This window comes from Lepisosteus oculatus, chromosome 10 (assembly GCF_040954835.1).
Source record: "Lepisosteus oculatus isolate fLepOcu1 chromosome 10, fLepOcu1.hap2, whole genome shotgun sequence".
Classification (NCBI taxonomy): domain Eukaryota; kingdom Metazoa; phylum Chordata; class Actinopteri; order Semionotiformes; family Lepisosteidae; genus Lepisosteus; species Lepisosteus oculatus.
The window spans coordinates 41,459,264-41,482,563 of record NC_090705.1 but is presented as its reverse complement, the minus strand read 5'-3'; the positions used below and the strand labels follow the sequence as shown (position 1 = coordinate 41,482,563).

General features: G+C 43.8%; 1 protein-coding gene across 2 annotated transcripts in view; it reads right to left on the bottom strand.

The window, feature by feature from the left end:
- lars2 (leucyl-tRNA synthetase 2, mitochondrial) overlaps positions 1-23,300 on the bottom strand; it is a 60,355-nt gene that overhangs the window by 19,058 nt on the left and 17,997 nt on the right. For both annotated transcript variants that reach the window (XM_015357004.2, XM_069195231.1), the window contains exons 7-13: positions 22,550-22,693; positions 17,196-17,303; positions 13,199-13,358; positions 11,647-11,751; positions 10,846-10,961; positions 8,427-8,710; positions 834-932 (exon numbers count right to left, since the gene is read on the bottom strand). In XM_015357004.2, the coding sequence (XP_015212490.2) occupies positions 834-932; positions 8,427-8,710; positions 10,846-10,961; positions 11,647-11,751; positions 13,199-13,358; positions 17,196-17,303; positions 22,550-22,693 (1,016 nt within the window). The remainder of the gene's footprint in view (positions 1-833; positions 933-8,426; positions 8,711-10,845; positions 10,962-11,646; positions 11,752-13,198; positions 13,359-17,195; positions 17,304-22,549; positions 22,694-23,300) is intronic.

The following is a 23,300-nucleotide window of genomic DNA, read 5'->3' as shown; positions in this document are numbered from 1 at the left end:
CCTATGCTAATGGAGCACAGGCAGCCTGCACCAACGGTACCCTCCACATCAAACCCAATGCACTGAGACCCAATAAAAATTGATTAAAAAACTATGTGGAAGGGAAAGGAAACTGCACAGAAGTCACAGATGAAGAACTATCAATGGCGCCGTGCAGTTTAAGCAGGATCTTAATGCTTACCTCTTGTGGCTCACTGCACTGAAATGGGCAGATCACTGAAGATGAGCCACATGGCCACTATTGCATGTTAAATGACCCCGGAGATCCTCTTTCCACCTCTCACTCAGTCCAGCCAACTATACTGCCTGTCCTTACTAAAATCAACAGATTTCCCCTGGCTCTGTACAGCTCTCCCATCTTTGTTGCTGTTTATTAACCTGGATCCTGAATTGTGTAACAGCTTTTCTAATGTTACATAATCTTCCCGGGAGTGAAGGTGAAACCAGGCTCACTTAGCCGTCAGCTAAACCAGATTTAAACAAAGGTCACCAAAAGCATAAAAAACTCGGAACGCTTATGAATTAATCCCCCCGTATCAGGCTCTTCATCTGACTTGTGCTGTCAGAGATAATGAAGATGAGTTCCTCATCTCCGCAGCCAGATTTTCCCCATAGTGGATTAAAGGTGCCCAGGCCACAAATACGTCTCCTGTCTCTGCTGCCTAAAATAAAGGTGCATCATGTACGTGCAGTTTATACTGCTGTTACCAAATCAGTTATTACCGAGAGACTGTTGTGAAGTCTTCAAGGAAGCACTACAGGAAGGCCATGAGCACCGTCAGCTGAGCCCTGTCCCGAGTCCCGTGCCTGGCCTGGCCTGGCCTGATCCTTACCTCTGACCGTTGTGAGGGTCGGTGTATCTGAAATAGTACCAGGCGGAGTCGACGAACGTGTCCATGGTGTCGGTCTCTCTCCTTGCGGGGCCGGCACACCTTGGAGAAAGAGGCCCATTTGTGATCACCGCCAGCGCCCGACTCATCAGTCGTCCGACCACCTGCTCCCACACCAGCGTGGGCGGAGGTGCGCTCCACACATACTCCTCTCGGGACGAGTCCCAGCTGGGGCAACGCTGCTTTCCGATTCGCACGCCTTGACACTAGTGACCTGCTTCCCACCCGAGACGGAAGGGACTGAACCAGCTTTCCACACGCCTGCATGAGGCTTGCAACGTGAGGCCACAAATTCTATTAAAAGTGATCTGCATTTACGTAGCACTTTTCGCCCCAGGAGATACCACAGCGTTTTATGACGTATGCAGAAGGGGACCAAATTCATCCGTGACTGGCTCAGCCGCCACCTGGGAGACGAGTGGCAGCCATCGAGTGTGAGCAGCACCACGGTATGGTGGGTCAGGCAGGGAAACGACCTCGACCGCGGAATTAAGGGAGAGTTTAAGTGAGGTCAGACTGTGCAAGCCTAGAGTAGAATTTAACCAGGACAGAGGCACCACTCGCACTCTTAATAACAGTGGCATCTTCAGCCACCAAGTAGTCGGGAGTCTGGTTTAACGTCTCCTCTGAATGACTGCGCCCTCTAGATCGTGGTGCCCCTGGTTATCGCACTGGTGCTCCGGCTCCGGAGGTTCTGATCCAGTGGGAAGAGTGCCGCTAGCTGGCAGCCATCAGAAAAACGTTCAGTAAGGTTCCCGGAGACCAACCCGTTGTTGTCGTTGCTATATCGCTACGCTGACATAAAAAGCTTTTTTCGGCCCCTTAATCTTTAATTAACCAGCAGCGAAACACCCTGCTCGTGTCAAGGGACTAGGGCAGAGCTCCACTCGAACACAAAACAAAACAATTAAGCAATGCAATTAATTATCAGACTTTTCAGGAACAAATCTTCTCCTATAACAATTAACATACAAAATCAGTCTCTGTTGTCTTTTATTTTAATTCAATTAGGAACCCATTAAAACGTTCTCATAATGCGACAGTAGAGGCCATAACACAACCCTTTTGACCTGTATAATCTCTACGGCTAACCTGCAAAGCAGTTACATTATTCTCTTTACTGGCAATATCCAATTCACTGTGCATTGCCTTTACATAACTAAAGGGCCTTGAGGTTGCTTAGCAACCAGTAGGTGTAGCAGTTTAACTCTTTCAAGCCTTAACAGTTGTTTATACAATGAGACAAGTGTAAAAGAAGGAAGAGTCGTGGAAAAAAAAATTGAAACTACAAATTCTTCCCCTAAATAAAAGTTACAAAGCAAAATGTATTTTTCTTAAAGCTGTGACAACGGGCGGATCTGTGCCTGTGGCTGGAAGGTTGCTGGTTCAAATCCCGCAGCCGGCAGAGGAATCCTACTCCATTGGGCCCCTGAGCAAGGCCCTTAACCCCAACTGCTCCAGGGGCACCATACAATGGCTGACCCTGCGCTCTGACCCCAGGCTCTCTCCCTGTCTGTGTGTCTGTGTCTCATGGAGAGCAAGCTGGGGTATGCAAAAAAAGATGAATTCCTAACGCATGAAATTGTATAGGGCTAATAAAGCATTATCATTAATTTGGAGCTAGTGAGCCAGCTACTATTAAATACTCTGGTTTGAATCAGTTTGACTAATAAATTCACTTTTAAAAAAATAACTTTTGCTGGAGACACGTAAACCTTCTTCTTTACTGCACTGCCTGAAAAGAGGCAGACAGACGTACGTCAGGGCGAGGGAAGGGAATCCTTTATTTGAACAAAACGCTATCTCCCCTCTCTTCACAGAAACCCCCTGTGCTGCAGCATCTCATGTCGCAGCTTTTGTACGTTAGACATCCTTTAAACTAAAAAGCTGATGCTTTTTTTTTTTTTTGCTTGCTTTATGCATTTTGGGATTTCCACTCTTCTTGTCTAGATGTGTTGCTAATGGGTGCCGGAAGAGTTCAGACTTTGCACGTTTTGACAGGACACATTTATTCAGATTAAGCTGCCTGCAGTCTGTCCTCCCCAGCAGACAGGGCTGTGTTCCCAGTGGAATAACAGCGACAGTACGCGCAGCAGTCAAAAGAGATAAAGAAACCGCAGGACAAGTGGAAAACTCCCAGTGACTCCAAAGTGACTCCTCAATAAGCACTCTCAGTAGACATTCTGCTTCTTCAGTTTTATTTTAGGTATTCATTTCTTACACGGAAATCAACCTTTGCCCCAGACTGAACAGATTCATATTGTTTTCAGTTCCGGAACATTCCCAGAGCGCCAATTTCTTTTATAGCATGGTTACCAAAAACCTGATGCGTTATCATAAATCAAATGGCTGGAGTACTATCGTTTTAATATCACCTCCCTTGATTTCAACTGACGGTGATGATTTTTGAAACAGCGAGCAGAAGCTTGCGAGAAAAGCCAAGCAAACAGTTAATGCGTTTGGTTAAGCCACACACAATCCAGCCACAAACACAAAAATGTGTGTGTGTGTGTGTTTATTAGGCATTTCATGCTTATAATTTTGTGCAGACTAAAAATACAGAGGGCTGTCATATGAACCAGTTCCAGGAACAGACTGTATGTTCACCTTCACAGTGGATAATTTTATTTATGAGCGCAGTCGCGGGGAAGGGAAAGTTATGCAATGAAGTGCGAACGCTAGGCCTGAGCCCCGCAGGCAGATGGGCGAGAAACCCTGCCAAGCCGCTCCGTGCTCGGAGCCCGGTCAAGGTGAGGGACCTGCTTACCCAGACAAGGTCCTGATCTGGGGTTTCAACACCTGCCCTCGCAGGAACTTCAGGTCTGTTTCCTGAAACGAACAGCCTGCGCTAATTCTTGGGGACTGCGGCAGACCTCCCTTGTCGTGGTAGTGTGGCGAGCTGTAACCTTTAACCTTTAATGGTGAAAGCAGGGCTGAGGCCAACTCTGTGTGAGAACCTTCCTCCTCTGACTGGACACGTAACCCACCTTTGCCTCACCCTACAGCTTCCTCCGTTAGCCTGCCCTTTGTGCAGCGCGACACCTCTCCCTCCTAACCTTGGCACTGTTAAGGCAAAGGAATAAATAATCTAGGGGAGACCGAATCTGCTTCTCCCTTTAAAGCTACAGCGAAAAATTCATCGTTTCCCGGGCCGAACTGTAACCCCTTCACTGGTCTACCTTCACTTAACTTCAACTGGTCTGGCACCGTCACAGACGACGGAGAGACAGGGTTATTGCGTGGCAGGGATCTGACATGTTCGGCTGCACCTCCCACCCTTGCATGCGTTCAGTGGTTTAAGCAGAGGGTTTCATTCTAAACATATTGACGGACAGACTCAGAATCATCTCTCACACCTGTAACTATTTACAACATAAACTTACAACGATCTGGACTATGACTTTCCAAAAAGCAGCCCAGTCACAATACTGAACCAAAACTGCATGGCACGATAACTATTGTATAATGACCAAAACTGACTACATGTCTATCCGGGTAACCTAAAGCATGAGGCAATGGCGTAGGAGTTACCAAACACTAGGAATACGTGCAGACTGACAGGCTTACAATGATAGCACCGCAATTACAGTCATCACTATGGACAGGAGGAAGGAGATGTTAATGTGTAAAAACTTAAGTCCCTCATTAAAAACAACATGATAAAAAATAATGCGTGAGGTTTTACTTTTGAGCCTTTTCTTCATAACAGCCTACGCAAATCTCTGTCACACTGCCATAATCACTGAACAGAGGATGAAGACTACTCATCTTGAACCACAAAACAGCTGTGATGGGGTGGGTAGGTTATCCTGAAAGTATTGAGCCACAAGAAGAAAATGAGAGAACTGATTGTTTTTGCCTTGATAGCCCTTGTAGAACAAAGGCACCAGAGTTACTTCACTCCCTTGACCCAGGGAATCATTTTCCACGTTTTCCAAGAATTAAGTGTAGCTCCTTTTTTTATGTAGATTATATTTTTTTTGACAGATTTTTTAAAAAAAAGCTGTTTAAACTACAGTGCTTGGCTGGAACGCAAAAGAAACTGAGATTTGTTGTTGGAAAGGACTTACTTGTTTCATAAGGCGTGAAAAATCAATGTTTCCTAAAATGGATAAAAGAATCTGCACTGCATCTTTTCAATAGAAATTTTGATATTTCTTGAGGAAAAGCTCATGCTATTGTCTTGGACACCACTATCTCTGCCCTGTACTGACTTTGTGGTATTTCTCATTCGGCCTTAGAATCAGCTACTGCCGTTGCTGCACTACTAGAGAAAAAAGGACAGCTTGGCCTTTTTTCAAGGCCAAGTGCAAATAAGTAAGCATCAGGTCTGAACAAAGTCAGAAATGTCCAAATTCAAAATGCAATCTCTCAATTCATCTAAAAACCCTGACAAAAACAGTGCTTATCACACCTGTAACACACAGCAGACTATATTTTCTGTCTGCCTGTCTGCCTGTCTGCCTGTCTGCCTGTCTGCCTGTCTGTCGCAGACTGCACTGTGGAAAGTGAGTGGAAACCTGCAGCGATTCAGATTCCCCGCACAATATGTAAATGGCAATCTTTCAAGCGCAGCACGTCTGAATCTGTGATTGCAGTTCTACATTGATCGACAGTCACAGGCCACTGAGCACTGAATTGTTTTTTAGTGAATTGCTCTCCCAGCACTCATTTCTTTCGGTAACGCCAGACAGCAGGAATAGCCTAATATGCTGTTACCACTACCACAAAGCTGATATTGTATCAAATACAAAAAAAAACATTCTAATAACCCCAGGGTTAATACACTGCAGTTACTGCTACAAAACAGGAACGTACAGCACTGGGACTCACTGATGAAAAACCAGCAGTTAAATGCAGTGTCTATCTCTGACACTACTGTAGGAACAATGTTCTATTCCAACAAAACAATTCCAGCGAATGTTACGTCCTACACTTTGCGCTTATACAGACATCCATAAATACCTACACAAAATTGTTAAACATTTTAACCTGTATGGAACTGGTATATTTCACATCACAAAAACATTTTAAAGCATTTATAGCATCTCAGTGGAGAAATTCTGTCACATCTTTCTTTCCAATGATACACGAACAAGATTGATTTTCTGTGCGTGAACCATATGTGCTATGCTATTAGCTTTAAACGAGCACAGAACAGTAAGGGTCCACAAAATAGCATATTCCCATCTCCCGCTGTTGGTGGCACCTTCTTCTGAGACATACTGTATACGCAAGGGACTAGCTTCTAAAAAAAGGACACTTTGTGAGGAAAAAAAGTGATTTACACATAAATGTAGAAGCAAATTCCGTCGTTTTGCCCCTGAAATGCAATAGATTACGTGTTATGTGTAGACAACCACGTCCCCAGGGGGAACACCACAAGAATGCACCGCAAAACAGAGGCGCAGAGAGGCAACAACAAAACAGGACCCAGGAAGCCAAAACCGACCCTTCAAGTCCTGGCAAGAGCGAAGACGATCTCATTAAAAAATATGCGCTTGAATATGAATCTCTTTATGCCTCCAAACTGCAGACACACCTGTAAGGAGTTCATCATTCTGGAAATTAGAAGAGTGGACATGCGATGTGTCCCGTGATTTTGATTAATCTTTCTACTAAATGCCAAATTATAATTAAGGATGTAATTATAGCACGAAGATGCAATCTACAGTGTCTGAGGGGATCACTAATATAAATTAAACCCTGAAGTCTATACAGAGAGATTGGGTTTCTTCAAGCTGATGCCAAATACCGAAGTTCCAGGATTTAACCAAGAAGCGCATGCAAAACAAAGGAGTAGAAATAGCATCGAAATTGGGCAGTCAGGCCTCCCACAGATCTTTGTCATATTGCAGAACTGCAACTTTAATATGCAGCTGATTCCCTTAGCATATGAATTTTAAAATTCTAGCATGCAATCTATCCCAGTGCCCTGTCAAAATATTATTACAATTGTTTGCTTTGATCGCATGTATAGGGGAATAAATCTCAATACCAAGACAAAAGTATTCAACCAGCAGCATTGGGAATTTGGGAAAGCAAAGTTAAAATTATTTTTACTTGTTTAACTCAAGATTCCAAAGGTCTCAGGTTCATAATGAGAAATAACAGCACACGAAAGAGTGCCACACTGACATAATCCTATATAACTGTTTTTAAGCTGTCCTACAGTATAGATGACATCTGAATATGAATACATATGAATGAATGAGGCCAAATGAATACATCTGGATGTCAGAACGCAGAAGGAACTGTCTATCAGGCGTAGCAAAGAAATCTGAAAATATACTGTATACCTAAGGCTTGTCACAGACTCCAGAAGAGCAACTGTGAAATATATCTGGCAAGGTCTTTCCATCTGAAGTCTTGTTGGGCCAGATATGGAAACCACACAGGACCTGCTTTTCTCAAGAGCGTGAACTCTTCCAGTTCTTGGACAAAGGGGGAAAACAGTCTTATTTTTTCTGTATCCCTGCCATCTCCGATGGACTCCAAACATGAGAAGGTGGTAGGTTAGAAAAAGTTAACAGCTGTTCTGTGAAATGCATTCCCCAGGTAGCTGTGGGGAATGACATGCTGTCTTTCACCAACTGGTCGGGTGACAGTCTAAAAACTAGGAAGCAGAGGCTCATAGGGTCAGTCAATATCTGCTTTCTGGAGTGAGACAGCAGATACTGTATTCTGCAAGTGAACCAGAGGTACAGAGGGAAGGAGGGAACTGACAGACCAAGCGAGTGATGGACAGAACTTTAACTGTGAATTTTGGAGAAGAGTCTCAGACAGAGATGTACGTTTTAGAGCCAGTAAGCAACTAACTAAGTGATCTTTTACAGCGGGGTACTATAAAAACAAGAAAGATTAGTATCTGGCAACTCTTACTCCTGGTTACCATCCTGATGTGCCGTGTTTCAGTCTTCCAAAACAGTAAGAGGAGACCGGCAGGGCAAAGGTAGTCATCGTTACAGCCGATGATGCATCACAAATCGAAGACCGATTACTACACAAATTATCTGCTCCTGGAAACCAGGCAGATTCAATATCATGCTCCAGAGACTTCCCTTTGCTGTGCGCTGCGAGTGGCTGCCAGCCTGGCCTCCCGGGAGACTCTGCCTCTAGAGCCTGACATCCCCAGAGATGCTGGAGTGAATGTTCTTCACATTAACCCACAGCTCCCTTCACAAAAAGAAAAAACAGTACGTTCCACCTGCGGTGCGAAACTTTGGGTTTTCTTCGTAACTACAGCGAAAGGCCTGATACACATGCTTCAGAACTCCTTCCCGTGCCCCAGAGAAACAAAAGACAGCCGCTTGCAAAACCAAGTGACAAATTAAGTCATTCTTTTAGATGCTCGTCGTGGAGGTACAGTACCACAATAACTACCGAGGTGACGTCACCCGAGGGACCACAGTGCAAAAGTGCAACTGGTCCGGAAACCCAAACCAGGAAAGCAGCTCGAGACGTACTGTAGCACGGTCCCTAAACAAAGCCGCTTTGTTCTTCAAGGGCGCTGAGCGGAGATGAGCAGGTACTCACCGTGGGCAGCGGCAGTGGACCCACTGCAGGGCCGACTCCAGAGGGGAGGCTCCCTTGCCAGTGAGGGAGCTCAGCCTGGGCAGCAGGACGGGCAGCTCCTCCGCCGGCACGGGCACGGGCCCGCAGGACTGGCAGTGGATGATGGGAATGGGCGTGCCCCAGGACCGCTGACGCGAGATCAGCCAATCCCTGAGCTTGGAACTGCTGAGGTGGCCGCCGACATCTCGCTCTCTAGCCCGCTGTGTAATGGCGCTGAAGGCATCGGCCGTGTTGAGGCCTGTGAACTAGAGGGGAGCAGGTTTATCGCAGATTGTAGCGGTTTTTGGTGGAAAGGGAAAGCAAAACGACACTTCTTCAGCATTGTCTGGTGAATTTATCATGGACCTACAGTGCTTTTTGTGTGATTGCATTCTGTGCTCCGCTTGTGAGCGGCGTACATAACCACTTGGCTCCAAAACCTCGAGGGATCTGTTGCCCCAAGAGTAAACCTGCACTCTCATTACAAAGACAAGCAGTAATAGTAACTGTGACAGGCGTTATTGCTGTTTCAAACGAGAAGACATTAATGGGCTCTCCCTCCTTCAAAACTGCAGAGCAGCTAGAAACCACGAGACTGAGATTTCCCCCTGCGCTCATTTCTTCACAGGGCCACTTATAAAGAAGAATCAGTAAAACAAACCACACACCGCAACAGGAACAGGCACACTTAATGAATTTCTAGAACTGACTTCAATAAAACCTTTCATTGATCCACATTAATTCTTTGATTCGTTTTATGCTTTTGCGTAGGGAAAGCTTAAATAATTCAGAGGCCTTTATTAAGGCAAAATGAAGAGTTCCTAACTACCTGCTTCACTCGGTGCATTTGGTGTCGTAATGTGTTTGAACTATCAGGACACTAGTTTCACAGATTCAGTGAAATGTTTTATTGCCTTTTACAGAAAACATAATGCATGGCTAGTATATATATACAGTATTCCACAGCAAACCGAGACCTGACACTAACCTTCATGGGCCTGTGTCTGGTTCACCTGGATCAAAACAGCAGCACGATGCCGAACTGGACTGATGTGTTTATTAAATTAAAAATAATAAACGAGCGAAAAATTCAGGGAAGCAGAAGGGCTGATGGGACCTACATGTACCGCACATGGTCCTCTTCACTCTGTCCACTCTCCCCTCTATTGTGTTTCATTGGCAAACAGATTCATTTTCCAAAACTCACCCTTGGCTTTTAACTACTCATACCATGTCTTCTTACTCAAAAATCCCGTCCACACAGCAGCTCCCTGCAACATCACCATGGCCTGATACAGCTTCAAAATCATTCAGTACCACCCAAATCAAATCTCACAGCTTGTTAACAACCCCAGACACTGTCAGTGAACCACAACTTCCACAACATGGGACTATGTCGAGTTACCAGTCTTTAAAATTCCACAGTTTACTAAACCTCAGAGCCGAGTGTCTCATTCCTCTTCCAGGTGACAACTCAGTCCTCCAGGGCACTGCTGGTAACTGACACTCCTCTCGGATGACAGCCCAGTCAAGCTACGTCAAACCATCATTTCTGTACACATTATCAGATTAACCCGACAGGAGATTAAAGGTTCTGTACGCTGCCTCGTTTATTCACCCTGTTCTGTAGAGCACACAATTCATCTTCTAGTTTTGCAACTAATGCTTTAAAACAATTCTAAATGATCGGAAATCATTAAATACGTGTATAATAAATGATAATAAAAATGCTTTCTCTGTTTTCTTTGTAGCTTTTTAGAAGACCAATGAATTGAATTGTGCAATTGAATAGACTGAATTCAAAAGGAGGGGAAAGTGATCTGTTCAGAGAGCTAATCTTATGAATCACCCTACTGTACGTCAGATGTTATTTAAAAATTCGGAGTAATCAGAATAACCATAGTACAAGTTACAAGTTCTTTCAGGAAACATCCGACTTGGATCAATCAGCTACTGCAACCAAACCGGCTACATGGGTCAAAGGGACTCCTCTTGTTTCTAACCTTACGTAACTATTTTGACCACTACTCTCTAGCTTTTGAATTACTTATTCCTGGAATTAATTTGTTCTTGGCTTCAACAAGTATATATCTAAACTGTTGCCATGGGTACCGATTCCACATCTATCCTCTTTGTTTCCTGAAACGGCTTGCTTTAGATTCTACAGGCTTGATTTCAGTGGTTCCATTTGCTTTGTCGGATGTTTTTCTTTGTTATTCATCCCCCAAGCTAAAACCGAACCCGTCACGAATCCCCCGTCCACCGATACAGGAGGGGAAACACAGCTTCTTGGGGGGAAAGCGCAGAAGGGGAAACGTCCAGGGATTTCCCACGTGCCCCTGTTAAGCGGACTTGGGGTAACGAGAGGAGAGAGGCGGTTCGGGCTCCGAAACACACGGACCTCCCCAGAGTGAAGCAACGTCTGTGTGCCGTCTGGCTGTGTCTCCAGCACAGTGACAGCGGTCAGTCCCAGAGCCCTGGCTACTGCCGAGTCCTCCACACTGGTGTCAGGAATGCCTGCCAGGACAGAGAGGGAACAGATGGGCAGTTGGTGAACAGGGACAGATTCTACGCAACCTTCATCTCTGAGGAATACTCCCGATACAACAGCTGGACTCTTCTGTTTTAGCCACGGGGACGAAACGCTCCCCTACAATCGACTCACGTTAAAGTGGAACGAGGTGCCCCAGACTGAAAATAAAAACCACAGCACCAAACCCAACAAAGACATTCCACACCTTTCACATTAAGCCCAGCTACAGGGCTTGCGTCTGACCTATGTGCCGAGTCAGACACACCTGCCTTATCAAATACAAAAGAATTTCTCATTTTTTGCTTACATTCTCTCGTTCTTGATCTGAATGAACAGACTGCACGAATGCAAAACAGGCCCCTCAAGGAATTTCGTAGAAAGCTGCTAATGAAATTCCACCTTGTCAGGGTCAACAGGTTATAAACAGGTTCTGTCTTTACATCGTAACAATACCTGAAGGGATACAAGATCCCTTATTGCCATAAGAGAACAATTGTATGCTCATTTTAACACTAAAGCAAAGTTAATTTAACTATGAGAGAAAAGCCCTAAAAGACACAGTGTACTCTTAGACCCAGAAACAAGAGAAGTGCCTTTCATTTATTAAAAGTCTGGTACAGAATCCGGGCCTGACGTACAGGAAATTAATAGGACCAATCGCCTCCTTACCTATGATGGTATCCAGGTGACCTTCGAACTCTGGCTTAGCGGAGATAACAAGGGGGATCTCCTGACCAGTGAACAGATTCACTGCAGTGATTGAGGTCAGGCAGTCTGCAGGGATCACGAATTACAACTCAGACAAAAACACACACACACAAAAACAGAGCAAGTCTGTGGCTCCTGTTTCATTAATTTGCGTAACCATCCCCCATTCTTCATTATGAAGGATCACACATTTGAAAGAGCCCCACAGGACCCCCAATTAAAACACACAAAGGCAGCAAGAAAACACAGACGTAGCAGAGAGCTGAAGTAGCTGAAGTGAAAATAAATGCAGCAAAGGATGTTGTCCTTCACTAGGCTGAAGTCTCTGCTTTGTAATCACAGCCGAGGCCGACAGGGCTGTCTGAAGGCTGAGGTAAAATGAAATCATTTTGCTGTAAATGGAGACAGAATTCTGTAACCAGTGAGCAGGGATTCACTTCTCTGGCCCCAGTGTCGTCTGTCAGGCAAGCCCTTTCACTTGTTCTACAGAAATGAAGATGCGTTGACTCGCATCAGATAAACACCTGAATTCACAGGGTAGTTTTGTCCTTTTAATAATTCGGGTCTCACTGCCTTTAGATCATGAGGCAACATACTTTTTTATCCAGTTTGCTAATAAATAAAGGTTTAAAGAGGTTTGTGGATATATAATCGGCACTAATCCTGTAGCTGTGCTCCACTTTGGTAAATAAGGGCAGTTTTAATAAGCAAAATGTCAAATACATAAAGGTGCTTATTACTCCATGGGGAAAGAAATTAAGGGAGCTGTCTGAATTAAGGAAAATGGGTCACATGAGCCCTGAACCAAAATACTAGACTCAGAGATGGAATGGATCATTACATCACATCTTGCCCACTATTTGACTACACAGTGAAACTGAAAGAGTAAAACAGAATTCAACATTACTTTCACTCCTAGATTAACTTTTGGCTATTTTAATATTGGAAATGAAGGGTGAATACACACAGATTACTCGAGAAAAAGGAGATCATAATGATCTTCTGTGATAATGATGAACAATGGTGAACTACATAGGGCTTTCCTTGGGACCTCCAACCACAAGACAGATACATTTCTACTATGTTTTCATTTCAATTTATGAACGGCCTTTGACTATTCCAAGAGCACCATCAAACTGAGTATGTTTTCTCTTTCAGGAACCCAGCGACTTGCAGGCTGATTTTCAAAGGTTTTTGTCGTGCTCGTCACAGTCAATGAGAGGCAGGACCGCCGGTTACCGTGGGAATTAAATCAGCAGGAGTCTCGCACCACCTCAGGCGGGCATGGTGGACAACTGTCTCCAGGTGGTGCAAGGCTCCTGTCCAGTTCATTCCCATGGTAACCGGCGGTGAATGACAGATGACCAGAGAGAACGTGTAACTACCAGCTCGCCCAACCGGTCAAGATTCTTTTTCACTTTTCTGACTCAAATGCGTGTGTTTGTGTGGAAGTTGAGAGAGGGATGCGGTTGTGGGAGAGAACAGCACGCGGCGCGATCAGCATTCCACTCACCCTCCCCTGGCACGTGTGCCTCCTGGAGGGCAGGCCTCACAGGGCTCGAGCCGTGAAGCAGGCGGTGAGAGGGCAGGATGGAGAGGAAGGCAGCTCCGTACACGGCCTCAGGTGTGGAGGTGTAGGCGGCCAGCGTCTCGCCCGTCTCCTCTCCATCCACCTGGAAACAGGGTGAGCTTCAGAGCCACAGAGCCACCCCAAGACAGCACCAGCCATACTGCTGGGAAACACATAACGAGGGCCTCCTATGGTGCTTACTAGGTGTCACTTAGCATCCATGATTAACTGTAGTTGGAAACCCTGTCAGCTGATCAATTATGCCTAACTAATGTGGGAAAAACAGCTGGATTTACATAAACACAAACAATATAATAACCTTGAGACAACAAAGTGTCGCTGTGATGAGTTGAAGTGAAATGAAGTGACAGGTCAAGGAATTGGATTAGTCTTTTTTTTAAATGAATAAACGTGAATCATTGTTTACAGCTGTGCCTATAATAGGCCCTTTAAATTGCTCAAATGTAACACTTCAGTCTTCAAAAATAAATTATAAGGACTGTGGCTAATGATCCTGAAATCATGTCAACACTCAATTAAAATTTTTAAAAATGATACCACGTAACTTTCACGGAAATTGGTTTCAACAAAAACATACTCAAGATAATCTTCTGATGTACATCTACAGTTATTAATTATGCTCATACATGCCAATTTAAATCTTCACAGCAGCTCAACAGAGGACTATCTTCCTCATTAGTCTTAATATTTCTCCACAGACAGGTCGCTTCATGTTTCCAATTTATCAGTTTTCTAAAACTGCATATAGTGAGATGTGGTTTAGACAGAACTTGAAAGCAGGTTGAAATATAAGCACAGACATTTTTCAGCGTGATCACTGGATAGCACACACTAACTTGGTCCAAAAGCTACTTTACTAATCCTTTTTTTTAAAACTCATATTATGTATAAAATATAAAACACTTCTTTCTGCTATGAGTTTATTTATTGTATATAAGATAAAATTAGCTTTGACATTTTCACACAGACCCACTTAAATAAAACGTCTGACACCACCTAATTTTAATTTGAATACAACAGCCCAGCACTCTTCAGTTGAACTGGTTCAACCGTAAAACCAGCAAAAGATGGAAAAACAAGAGGGTGGCAGTGCTGGAAACGCAATGGCTACAGGAAGCTGAAATTCATCTTTCCTTTAAGATTGTGAGCGAACCGCAAGTCATCTCAGAAGAAGAGAGACTGCAAACTGAAAAACCTTATTTTCTTTCATGGCACGAGCCAGCTCTTCCTTATGAAATTGTAGAGCTCACTGATACAGTAGTTGCTTTGAAGGGGTTTCCTTGATGTTGCTAGGTGTCCTGCAGTGTTCTTAGAGGACTGCTATCACACAGCCCTCTGAACACCAACCTGTGCAGTGAGGGAAAGGGTTAAGAGCACATTGTAGCTCTTAGCTTCCTGGGCAGAAAAACTGCCTGAGAAGTAACAGGAGCAGAAGATAAGGTTATGCGTCACTGAAATTGCGCTGGACTTAAAAATAAAGTTCAAGGAATAGTAGGGAGTGGATGTCTGGAGCTGTAAATAAGCTGTCTTTGTCCTGCGATATCTTTGCTTTATACTTTACTGCTCAAATATGTTAACTATTCCTTTTTGTGCTTGTTTTTGTAACTGCGTGTCTATATACAGTAAATGGGAAAAGTTCCAGCTGGGACTTTTTAATTGCCTGTTGCACCTGTGGCTCACCAACTCCTGTATGCAAACACAATAAACTCACAGCACCTTTCTCATAAAGGAACCTACCTGAGAGTGTGGGTTTCCTACAGTAGCTCTGGACAACAGTTATGGGAGTGGGCTTCAAATTTCTACCTTCAGCCCGCCATCATTGTTACTTACTCATACTACTATAACCCTAGACATACTTGAATCACAGGAGGCAAAAATCAAAGAACTAAAACCCCAAATTCTTTTGCCGAGCACTGTGATTTGCTTTTTTTGCCGAACAGCTCCATTTGGGGGGGGGGGGGGATGTTTTGCTGGTAGCTACAGGAGGTGTCAGACAGCCAACAGCTGGCGCAGCAATCCCCTGACTACAATAATCATACAACCCCCAGCACTACAAGAGCGTCTACAAGGATAATAAAAAAGGACACAATCCCTGTGCCTCCATCAGACAGTGACCTTTATCTGGCTCACATCTTGACGGAGCAGAAAGTAGGGCACAGTGAGACATAAGGCGTCATGAGACAGAGCTGGTAACCAGGATCCACGTGCACTTGCACAGCTCCTGTTGGAGAATCTGCAGCAAGCATTTAAAATGATTTTTTTACTGTTCTATTAGAATCAGACAAAATTAATTATACACAGCAACCTTGGGACTCATATCTACCTAGACTCTACAAGTCCTCTGAACAAAGTCCAATATATTTTCCCCAATACCTGTGCTGGTCAGTGGTATACACAGAAAAACAGGTGCCACATATGTATCATCAGATTTAAACCACTGGAAACAGGCATTTTTATACAGTTAATAGAACATCTGTTTCTTGATTTGTATCCCAAACAAAAGACGTTTTGTCTGAATTTGGTAAAATGTATCAAATATCCTGAAGCAGCCCCACTGAAGTTGTTGTTTTTATCACGTTATTTCTGATTTATAGTCACTAAGGACTGCTTGCAGAGTTGTGTTTATGTTTAAGTGTCTTGAATTTGTTTCCCGCACATAAATGTTATAAAACATGGACTTAAAACACACAAACAGACTAGTTTTTACAGTTAATAGCAGTGCTATTGTGGACATGTTACTTTAGCCTGTTTAATGAAAAGTACATCACATTATATTTAGTGCATTACCTGTTTAATGAGAAATAATATCTTGTTTTAGATACTGTGTGATGTACTTTAACTGGATCAGGCCAATGACTATCGAAAATTGTTGGAAGCCAGATTTATGGTCGCTAAATAATCGATCATCTACTGTATATTATTATTAATCCCATAATCAGGTGATACTTGAATTTACTAAACCAAAACTTCAACAGTTTTATGATGTGAACACAATACAGAAGGCACTAGAGGGCAGCATTTAATAAATCAAATACAAAGCAAATACAGTTAAATTCTAAATGGGAAGCAGTTTTAATCGATTAATTAATTGACCAGAAGGGAGAAATAATCTAATAAAAGATGGCACCGTGACTAAAAGCTGTATGAGCTGCACTGTCACATAAACGACACCTACCAAGTTTGTAGCTTATAGGCCAAACAGTTTTTGCATAAAGCCAGTTGAGAGGAAGGGACAGATATGGGATTAACATCAAAATGGCAGCCGGAAAATCTGAGCATTGTTCAAATTACTTCGCAAAGTCTGGAGCCCATTGTTAAAGTCCTTTCTGAAGAACAGCAGTCAATAATACGGGGAACATTTCATATTCATTACCTGATGCGTTGTGGGCATAAAGGTGTCTCTGCTATATGTGAGGAACAGAATGAAATCTACTTGGCTGCCTTACAACATGGTGATGAGGCAGCCATTTTGGTTTAGGAATCCCATTTTTACAGATCCTGTTGGTATCGATCATATAGGAATAAGTGTGTAGGAGCAGTCTGCATGACTGGCAGCGTTTCTCTAAACAATTTATGACCCTTTGTGCAATTTTTGGGTGCCATTTTTTTCTAAAAAATAAGCGTCTGTGACTGCTGAAACTTGCCAAGTTTCAATTCAATCAGTGCCGCGATTCCTAAGATGATTCTGACAGAGGTGTTGAACACGGGTTGTCAGCGGGCCAGCTTGGTGGACGCACAGTTTATGTCACAACTGTGATGGCTTATCTGTCCCGATCTAGTGTGCTGCCAAACACTACAGGGCCTGGAAACGCAAAGGGTTCAAAAGGAGAAAGAAAGAAAAAATCCACTACAGGCTTTCACCCCTTGAAGGCTAAAGATGAATGTAAAATGAATTTAAAAGGTAATGGTAAAACCCCACCTTTAAGCGGAAATCAAAGTAGCATCCTGTGCAGTCCCCAATCCAATTGGCTTGCATTGCTTTGACACCATACCACTCGGGAAGCTCAGCCAGCGCGTCCAGAAGAGGCTGTTGAACACAACACAGAGACATCACATTCCTCTCCGTCAGACCGTACTCGATAAAGAATACGTTCGGAGCGAGAGAACGCATTCTCCGTTTGGGTGAACGGTACGTACCACTTGGATTTCATGCATCGCAGCCGTAGCCACAAAAAGAATCTGAAGGACCTGTCTGAACGACTCAAACCAAACAGGGCGAACTGTGGAAGGTCAGGTCAGGCTCCAGATCGACACAGTCTCCGCATCTTTAAAGTCTCAGTCTCCGTAACGTCACTGCGTCAGCCAGCATGCCAGTTTAGCTTGGCTGGCTAACGTTCTTGACGAGGTTTTGATTCACATTTTCAGACACAGATATTATAGTATATTGTCTCAGCTGCAGTGAGTGTAATTCCCACAAACTGGGCTCTTCATCTCAAGCTAAAGCATAAGCAGGCCTTCAGAGTGCTGTGGGTGCAATCTGCCACAATAAGACAAAAACACAGGGAAAAAAAGTACACATCACTTTCACACTGCACTTCTAGCACACAACAACAAAATCCACTAATTGCCTGGAGAAAACGAATTATAGCAGCCGGCTATAGCAGTTCCTCCATTAGACTCTTGTGGAGACACCACAGGAGGATCTGGATAAAAACACAACCCTGAGGAAGCAACAGAAGTAAGATCTCGATACGCAATAAGATGTTAAAAAAGTTTTATGGGAGCAAAGCCGAAACCGGCAGCTGGAATCTACCCCCCCCAAAAAAAAGCTTAATGAAATGGAGGAAGAAGCCTTTCAACACATAACAAATGCGTGACAGATCCTGGTTTCAGTCTATCCAGCGAACTCCTGTACTTCATTTACAAGCGCGTGTACAATATCAACAGCATGAAATCCCGGGGAGCAAGCAGCTGTGATCTCCTCCCTGAATTGAGCTGTTCTGAAAAGCTGAAAAACGCCATTTGATGTCTCTGTCTCTCTCCATCACATTCCATTACCCCTTCTGGCATGAGATCCCTCCTTATGGTGTGTGAACCCAACAGCACCAACACAAGGAGAGCCAATTCCTCCAACACTGACGCTGTGGCTGCATACAGATGAGGGCTCAACTTAACAAGGACCAGAAAGCATGACAGCGCTGCTTGCCTGGAAGGTGTTGCGACTTCATGCCCAATTTTGAAAATTTCTCAGATGTCTCTTCTGATTAAACACCGTTTAATACTTAATAACAACTTTAGACAAGCTTAGCGGTCAATCCCATTTTCAACAAGCTGCTGTTTTCTGTTGCTCAAACTCCTTCGTTTCTAGCGATACTCAAGTGGTTTATCTGGGGAGAAATGCAGCAGGCGTGGCTGTTTGGGAACATAAATGACAGCAACCAGAATAAAATAAATTCTAGTTTTACTACTATAGGAATAAGGAGTACTTTGAAAATAAAAACAGAACTTGTACCTGTTCGTATCAAACTACTAATCAAACACGTGATTAAAAAATGTATAGAAACAAGCAGAGGTTAGTTCCTTGCTGAAAAACCTCTACTAATTCCTTTTTTAGCCTGTTTCCCACCAGCTCCGAGGACACAGCTCAGCATTTGAAGCTCTAGGAAATGTAAGCAAAAGCTGAATTCAGATAGGGAAGCAGATTCTCTCTCCTCCCCCCGGCCCGCTGTGCTGTGGGGGTGCCTCGCGTTGCCCCAGTGGGAGCCGCTCTTCAGTGCCGGGAGACGGGGGTCCCCTCCGGTACGGAAAGGGCTCGGAGATTCTTCGGGAATGAAAAGAGCTTCATAAACGCAATGAATTATTATGATGATTTCTGCTACCACAGTCCTCAAACACGGTCTGGAGAAGGGGAAGGGGGTGTCTTATATGATCTGGTCAGAGGTCACATTCTTCGGCTCCCATCTTCATGTCTTATTTTCGATGTTAAACGGGACACAGCTGGGCGGACTGGAACCACTGGGGTACAGCACCTCACTCAGGGGTACAGCAGCACTGCCTGCAGCAGGGACTCGAACCCTCTACCTGCCAGTCATGAGCCAAAAAAATCACTGGACCTAAAAAATCTGAAACCCAGAATGATTCCAATCTTGGATCTTTAACCTAGACCATGACCACCAACAGCCAGTTGTCGGTATACTGCACCGGAGCTTGCTGCACACCAGTGCCAGCGCAGTCACCTCGAGCTCTCGAGCCATTCTCCTCTGGGCTGGTGGATTTAACCAGCATCTGCATCCTCACGACTTCTTCTGTATAGAAATACACCGCAAACAACTGCGCATCAACACTTCAGCAGCGAAGCCCAGTGAATTCAATTTTCTAATCCAATTAGGCCTATTCTGTGCAGAACAACCCACTCCATTAAACTGGTAATGACAGCGATCCCCTGTCACTGCTCACAGACGGCTCTACAAGCCCCAAATTACAAACTTCCTGCTTCACATAAATAAATGACATGCCCGAAGTGCTGTAATGGAAATATTTAGATGAGGCATCTGAAGCACTCCGACAACCTGAATAGTTTATCAGTACGTATCATATGGGAGAGGACGGACACAGCATTTCAGAAATGGAGAGGTTTTAGTTTTGAACATCGATACTCTAAACCGTAACAAATTGAACAATGATGACAGAATGGGTGAAGCACATCTATCACGGAACTAAATGACACGAGATAAAAATGTCAGAGGATCCTTAAATCACAATTAAAACCATCCTCCCTCTATGGAATTATCATTCCCCGCATATTTATCCCCCCTTCTCCTCATGACTAAAACAGAATTGAGGAAAACTCATGCATTCCTGTTTGTTCCGAGAGCAGTCTGTGCTCTGACTGCTGGAGTAAAATGCTACAGCTGGATGTGTCTTTGTGGGAGTTCTCAGGACTAAGAGATGTGGATTGTGGCTCAAGTCTGTCGCCTGAAGTGGGAGTGAAACCCCACCAGGGGTGGAGCGCTCCTCCACGCCTGCTCTTTAAACTCTGTTCCAGCTCAGCCATCCCAGTTCCTCCAACGATTCCTCACGAAAGGGCTGTGGAAGCTTGAAACTACACACAGTCACTGTTAGACATCGATACCTCAGCTTCTCTCCAGAAAAGGCTTGACTTAGCTGAGCTACCGACTACCAAACAGGCAAGGTGGGCCAAGTTCCTAAGAAATCTTATCCCTTGATGTCCATCATGTTTTGGTTCCTTCCTGTAGCATTACATATACACAGGTTTAGAAGCCAGACTTTTAAACACAGAAAGATGTTAGTGTCTATACAGACACGAAACATTCAGCCTTTCCATCTGTATCTTTTCCTTCACGCTTGCTAATTTTCACGAATTATGCTCTTTTCTGTATTCTCAATTAGGTTCCAATCTAAGGAACCTTTTCTTCTCTTTGAGTTAATGCAATACTAAAGACAAATGGGAAAATCTGCCTTCAAAACTCTGGATAATCTAACAGTGCAGCTAAAACTGTTTTTTTTTTTTTTTTTACACCTTTGCTGTTAAAAATATCCAACACCACCACCATCATTAAGCCTATTATATAATTCAACACAATAAGAATGAAGAATAATGTTAATTAACGTAATTAACTAACTGCACTTTTGGAACATTTCAACAGGGGTAAATGGAAATAAACTCCTCATGCATTAATTTAAGCCAGCACAAGAGTTCTGCTAAATTACATGAATATTCTCATGCTCAGATATGGAAATAAAACCTAAATTATGTCATCAGTACAATGTCTTCCCAGCACATACTCAAAGAATCCCCATCTTTTAACTGATACAGAGATATTCTCATATTTTAAAATTCAAAATACAAACTGCAACCATCATTTGTGCATTGTTCAATCAAAAACGGGTGTTTTGCAAACAACAAAGTACCTTAATTACAAGTGATCTCTCAAAGACACTAACATGACAAGCCCTTGCTGCTGGAATCACTTAATTTTGTTATCATCTGCGTGAACTTCAAAGCACTAACACCACTGATACATGTCAGGAAATCAATAAGGCTTTGATTTAGCCATATCTCTCACTGTACATTGTTTAACCTTGAGGGTTATGATAAATGATCACCCTCTACCACACCAATAAAAGGGGAAAGGCAAATAATCTGAAAATGGTTCACAATGTGTTTTTTAACCCAAAACACAATTTACACTAAATTTACAAAAAAGTAAATACGATAAAGTAAACTATTTCTCAAACATGGGTCCACTCTTAGGGACTGTAATCTTTGAAACAGTTGAGTCGTGGCTTTGTCAACACAAGTCATTCATATTTATAATCGGAGAGAGGGACAGAACTGAGAGAATTACTGTGGTTACTGGCACACTGCACAAGTGGATGTCTGAGCATTCAGCAGGGAACCAGTGACCCAGCAGGTTAATACTTTAAGAGGAGGAGGAGGAGGATGTTCTGGCAAGAATTAGTACACTGTCACAGTTGACTGCATCTGAGTTAATTTCGTTTTGGGTTTGAGCTGAACCCATGCAGCAGACTTCTAGTAACAGTAGTAAATAAACAATTTCTCAGATCACATGGCTTCAAATTCAGTCTAACCTTGCCGGTCACGTGGCCTTGACCCATAAATAATGTTTTAACCTGCATCAAGAATTCGAAACCAATATAAGACACAGTACCTTCATATATCTTAATATATATACAGTATATACGAAGATGAATTTAATCACAGGTTACATACAGAAAGGCGTTAAAAAAGAAATAAATGCTATTGGATTCAATGCTCAATTAACAAATTTGTACCGACACTGAGTGATAATCAATATGTGAGCACAGGAGAATACAGTTAAAGATCTGTTATTTGATCACACCGTAAAGAAAAATCCTTATTTCTCCAATGGAGTCTAATGAGAGGGTGTCACTGAGATATCGATTCCATGAAGGCTGATCTCGATCCGTATAATCATTCTTTGACCTCCACGAGTTCTCACTCCTATGGGAAGTACTCAGGATTAATGGGTCCCTGGAAAGGACAGGTCAAAATCTGTGCTCCGCCACGCTGCTCCCCAAACCAGACTACTGTAGCTTTCCTTAACAGCCCTGACTGACACCAGACAAACAGTGGGCACTTAACCCCCCCTCGAAATGTCATGCAATCAGATATGTGTGCACACCAAACGCGTGTTTGCACCTACAAACAACTGAAAGGAAGTCGAATTAGAGACAGGTCAGCTTGACCGCTGCGGCTGACGAGGCGATCCGCTTTGCTCAAGCTCTGCCAGCCCCCTGTGCTCCGATCCGCGGACAGCTCTGACCCACCTTGGCGTAGCTGGTGGTTTTGATGAACCACTGCTTCAGCAGCTTCTGTTCCACCACGGCTCCCGAGCGCCAGGAGCGGCCGTGTTCATCCACCTGCTCGTCCGCCAGCACCGTCTGATCCACAGGGTCCCAGTTCACTAGGGCCTGCACAAGCCACAGGGCGGGGGGGAAGGCAGGGGCATGTCATCAGTCCAACATACAGCAAAGTGCTTGTGACCATCCACCCTTCCCACACAGTCAACCTCAACAACATTCGGTTCTGGTCTGTGGTCAGTATTTTTTAACATAACATCTTGCCCATCGACGTTATGTTCCAAGGAATCTCGCAGCTTGCGTCGGCAAATCGAGGTGTGTCTTTCCTGGAAGCATTTTTCCCACCCGTTTCAATAAATGTCATTTTGGAATGAACCAGTGACGAGACGGCACCTCTCGCACTAGGTCACCACACAGTTCAAAATGCATATGCAACTAAAATTTACAGGAAGAATTTAGGAACTGAGCCTTGTCAGAGGCTTCGTGGTGCACTTTGGAAGCACTCTTTGCTGCCAATTGCAGCTCAAATCTTCAATAATGAATGGGGCCTGTTCATGTTAAGATTTGCATGCAATATTTATGTAGTTTGTACAAAAATGAGAGACTCTTAAAATAAAGCTGGAGGCACTCAGAATGGGGGACTGTGACAAGAAGAGATCAGTGGATATTCTCTATACACCCAATGCGACATCTCACATGAATTTTGCTGCAAAGTTTA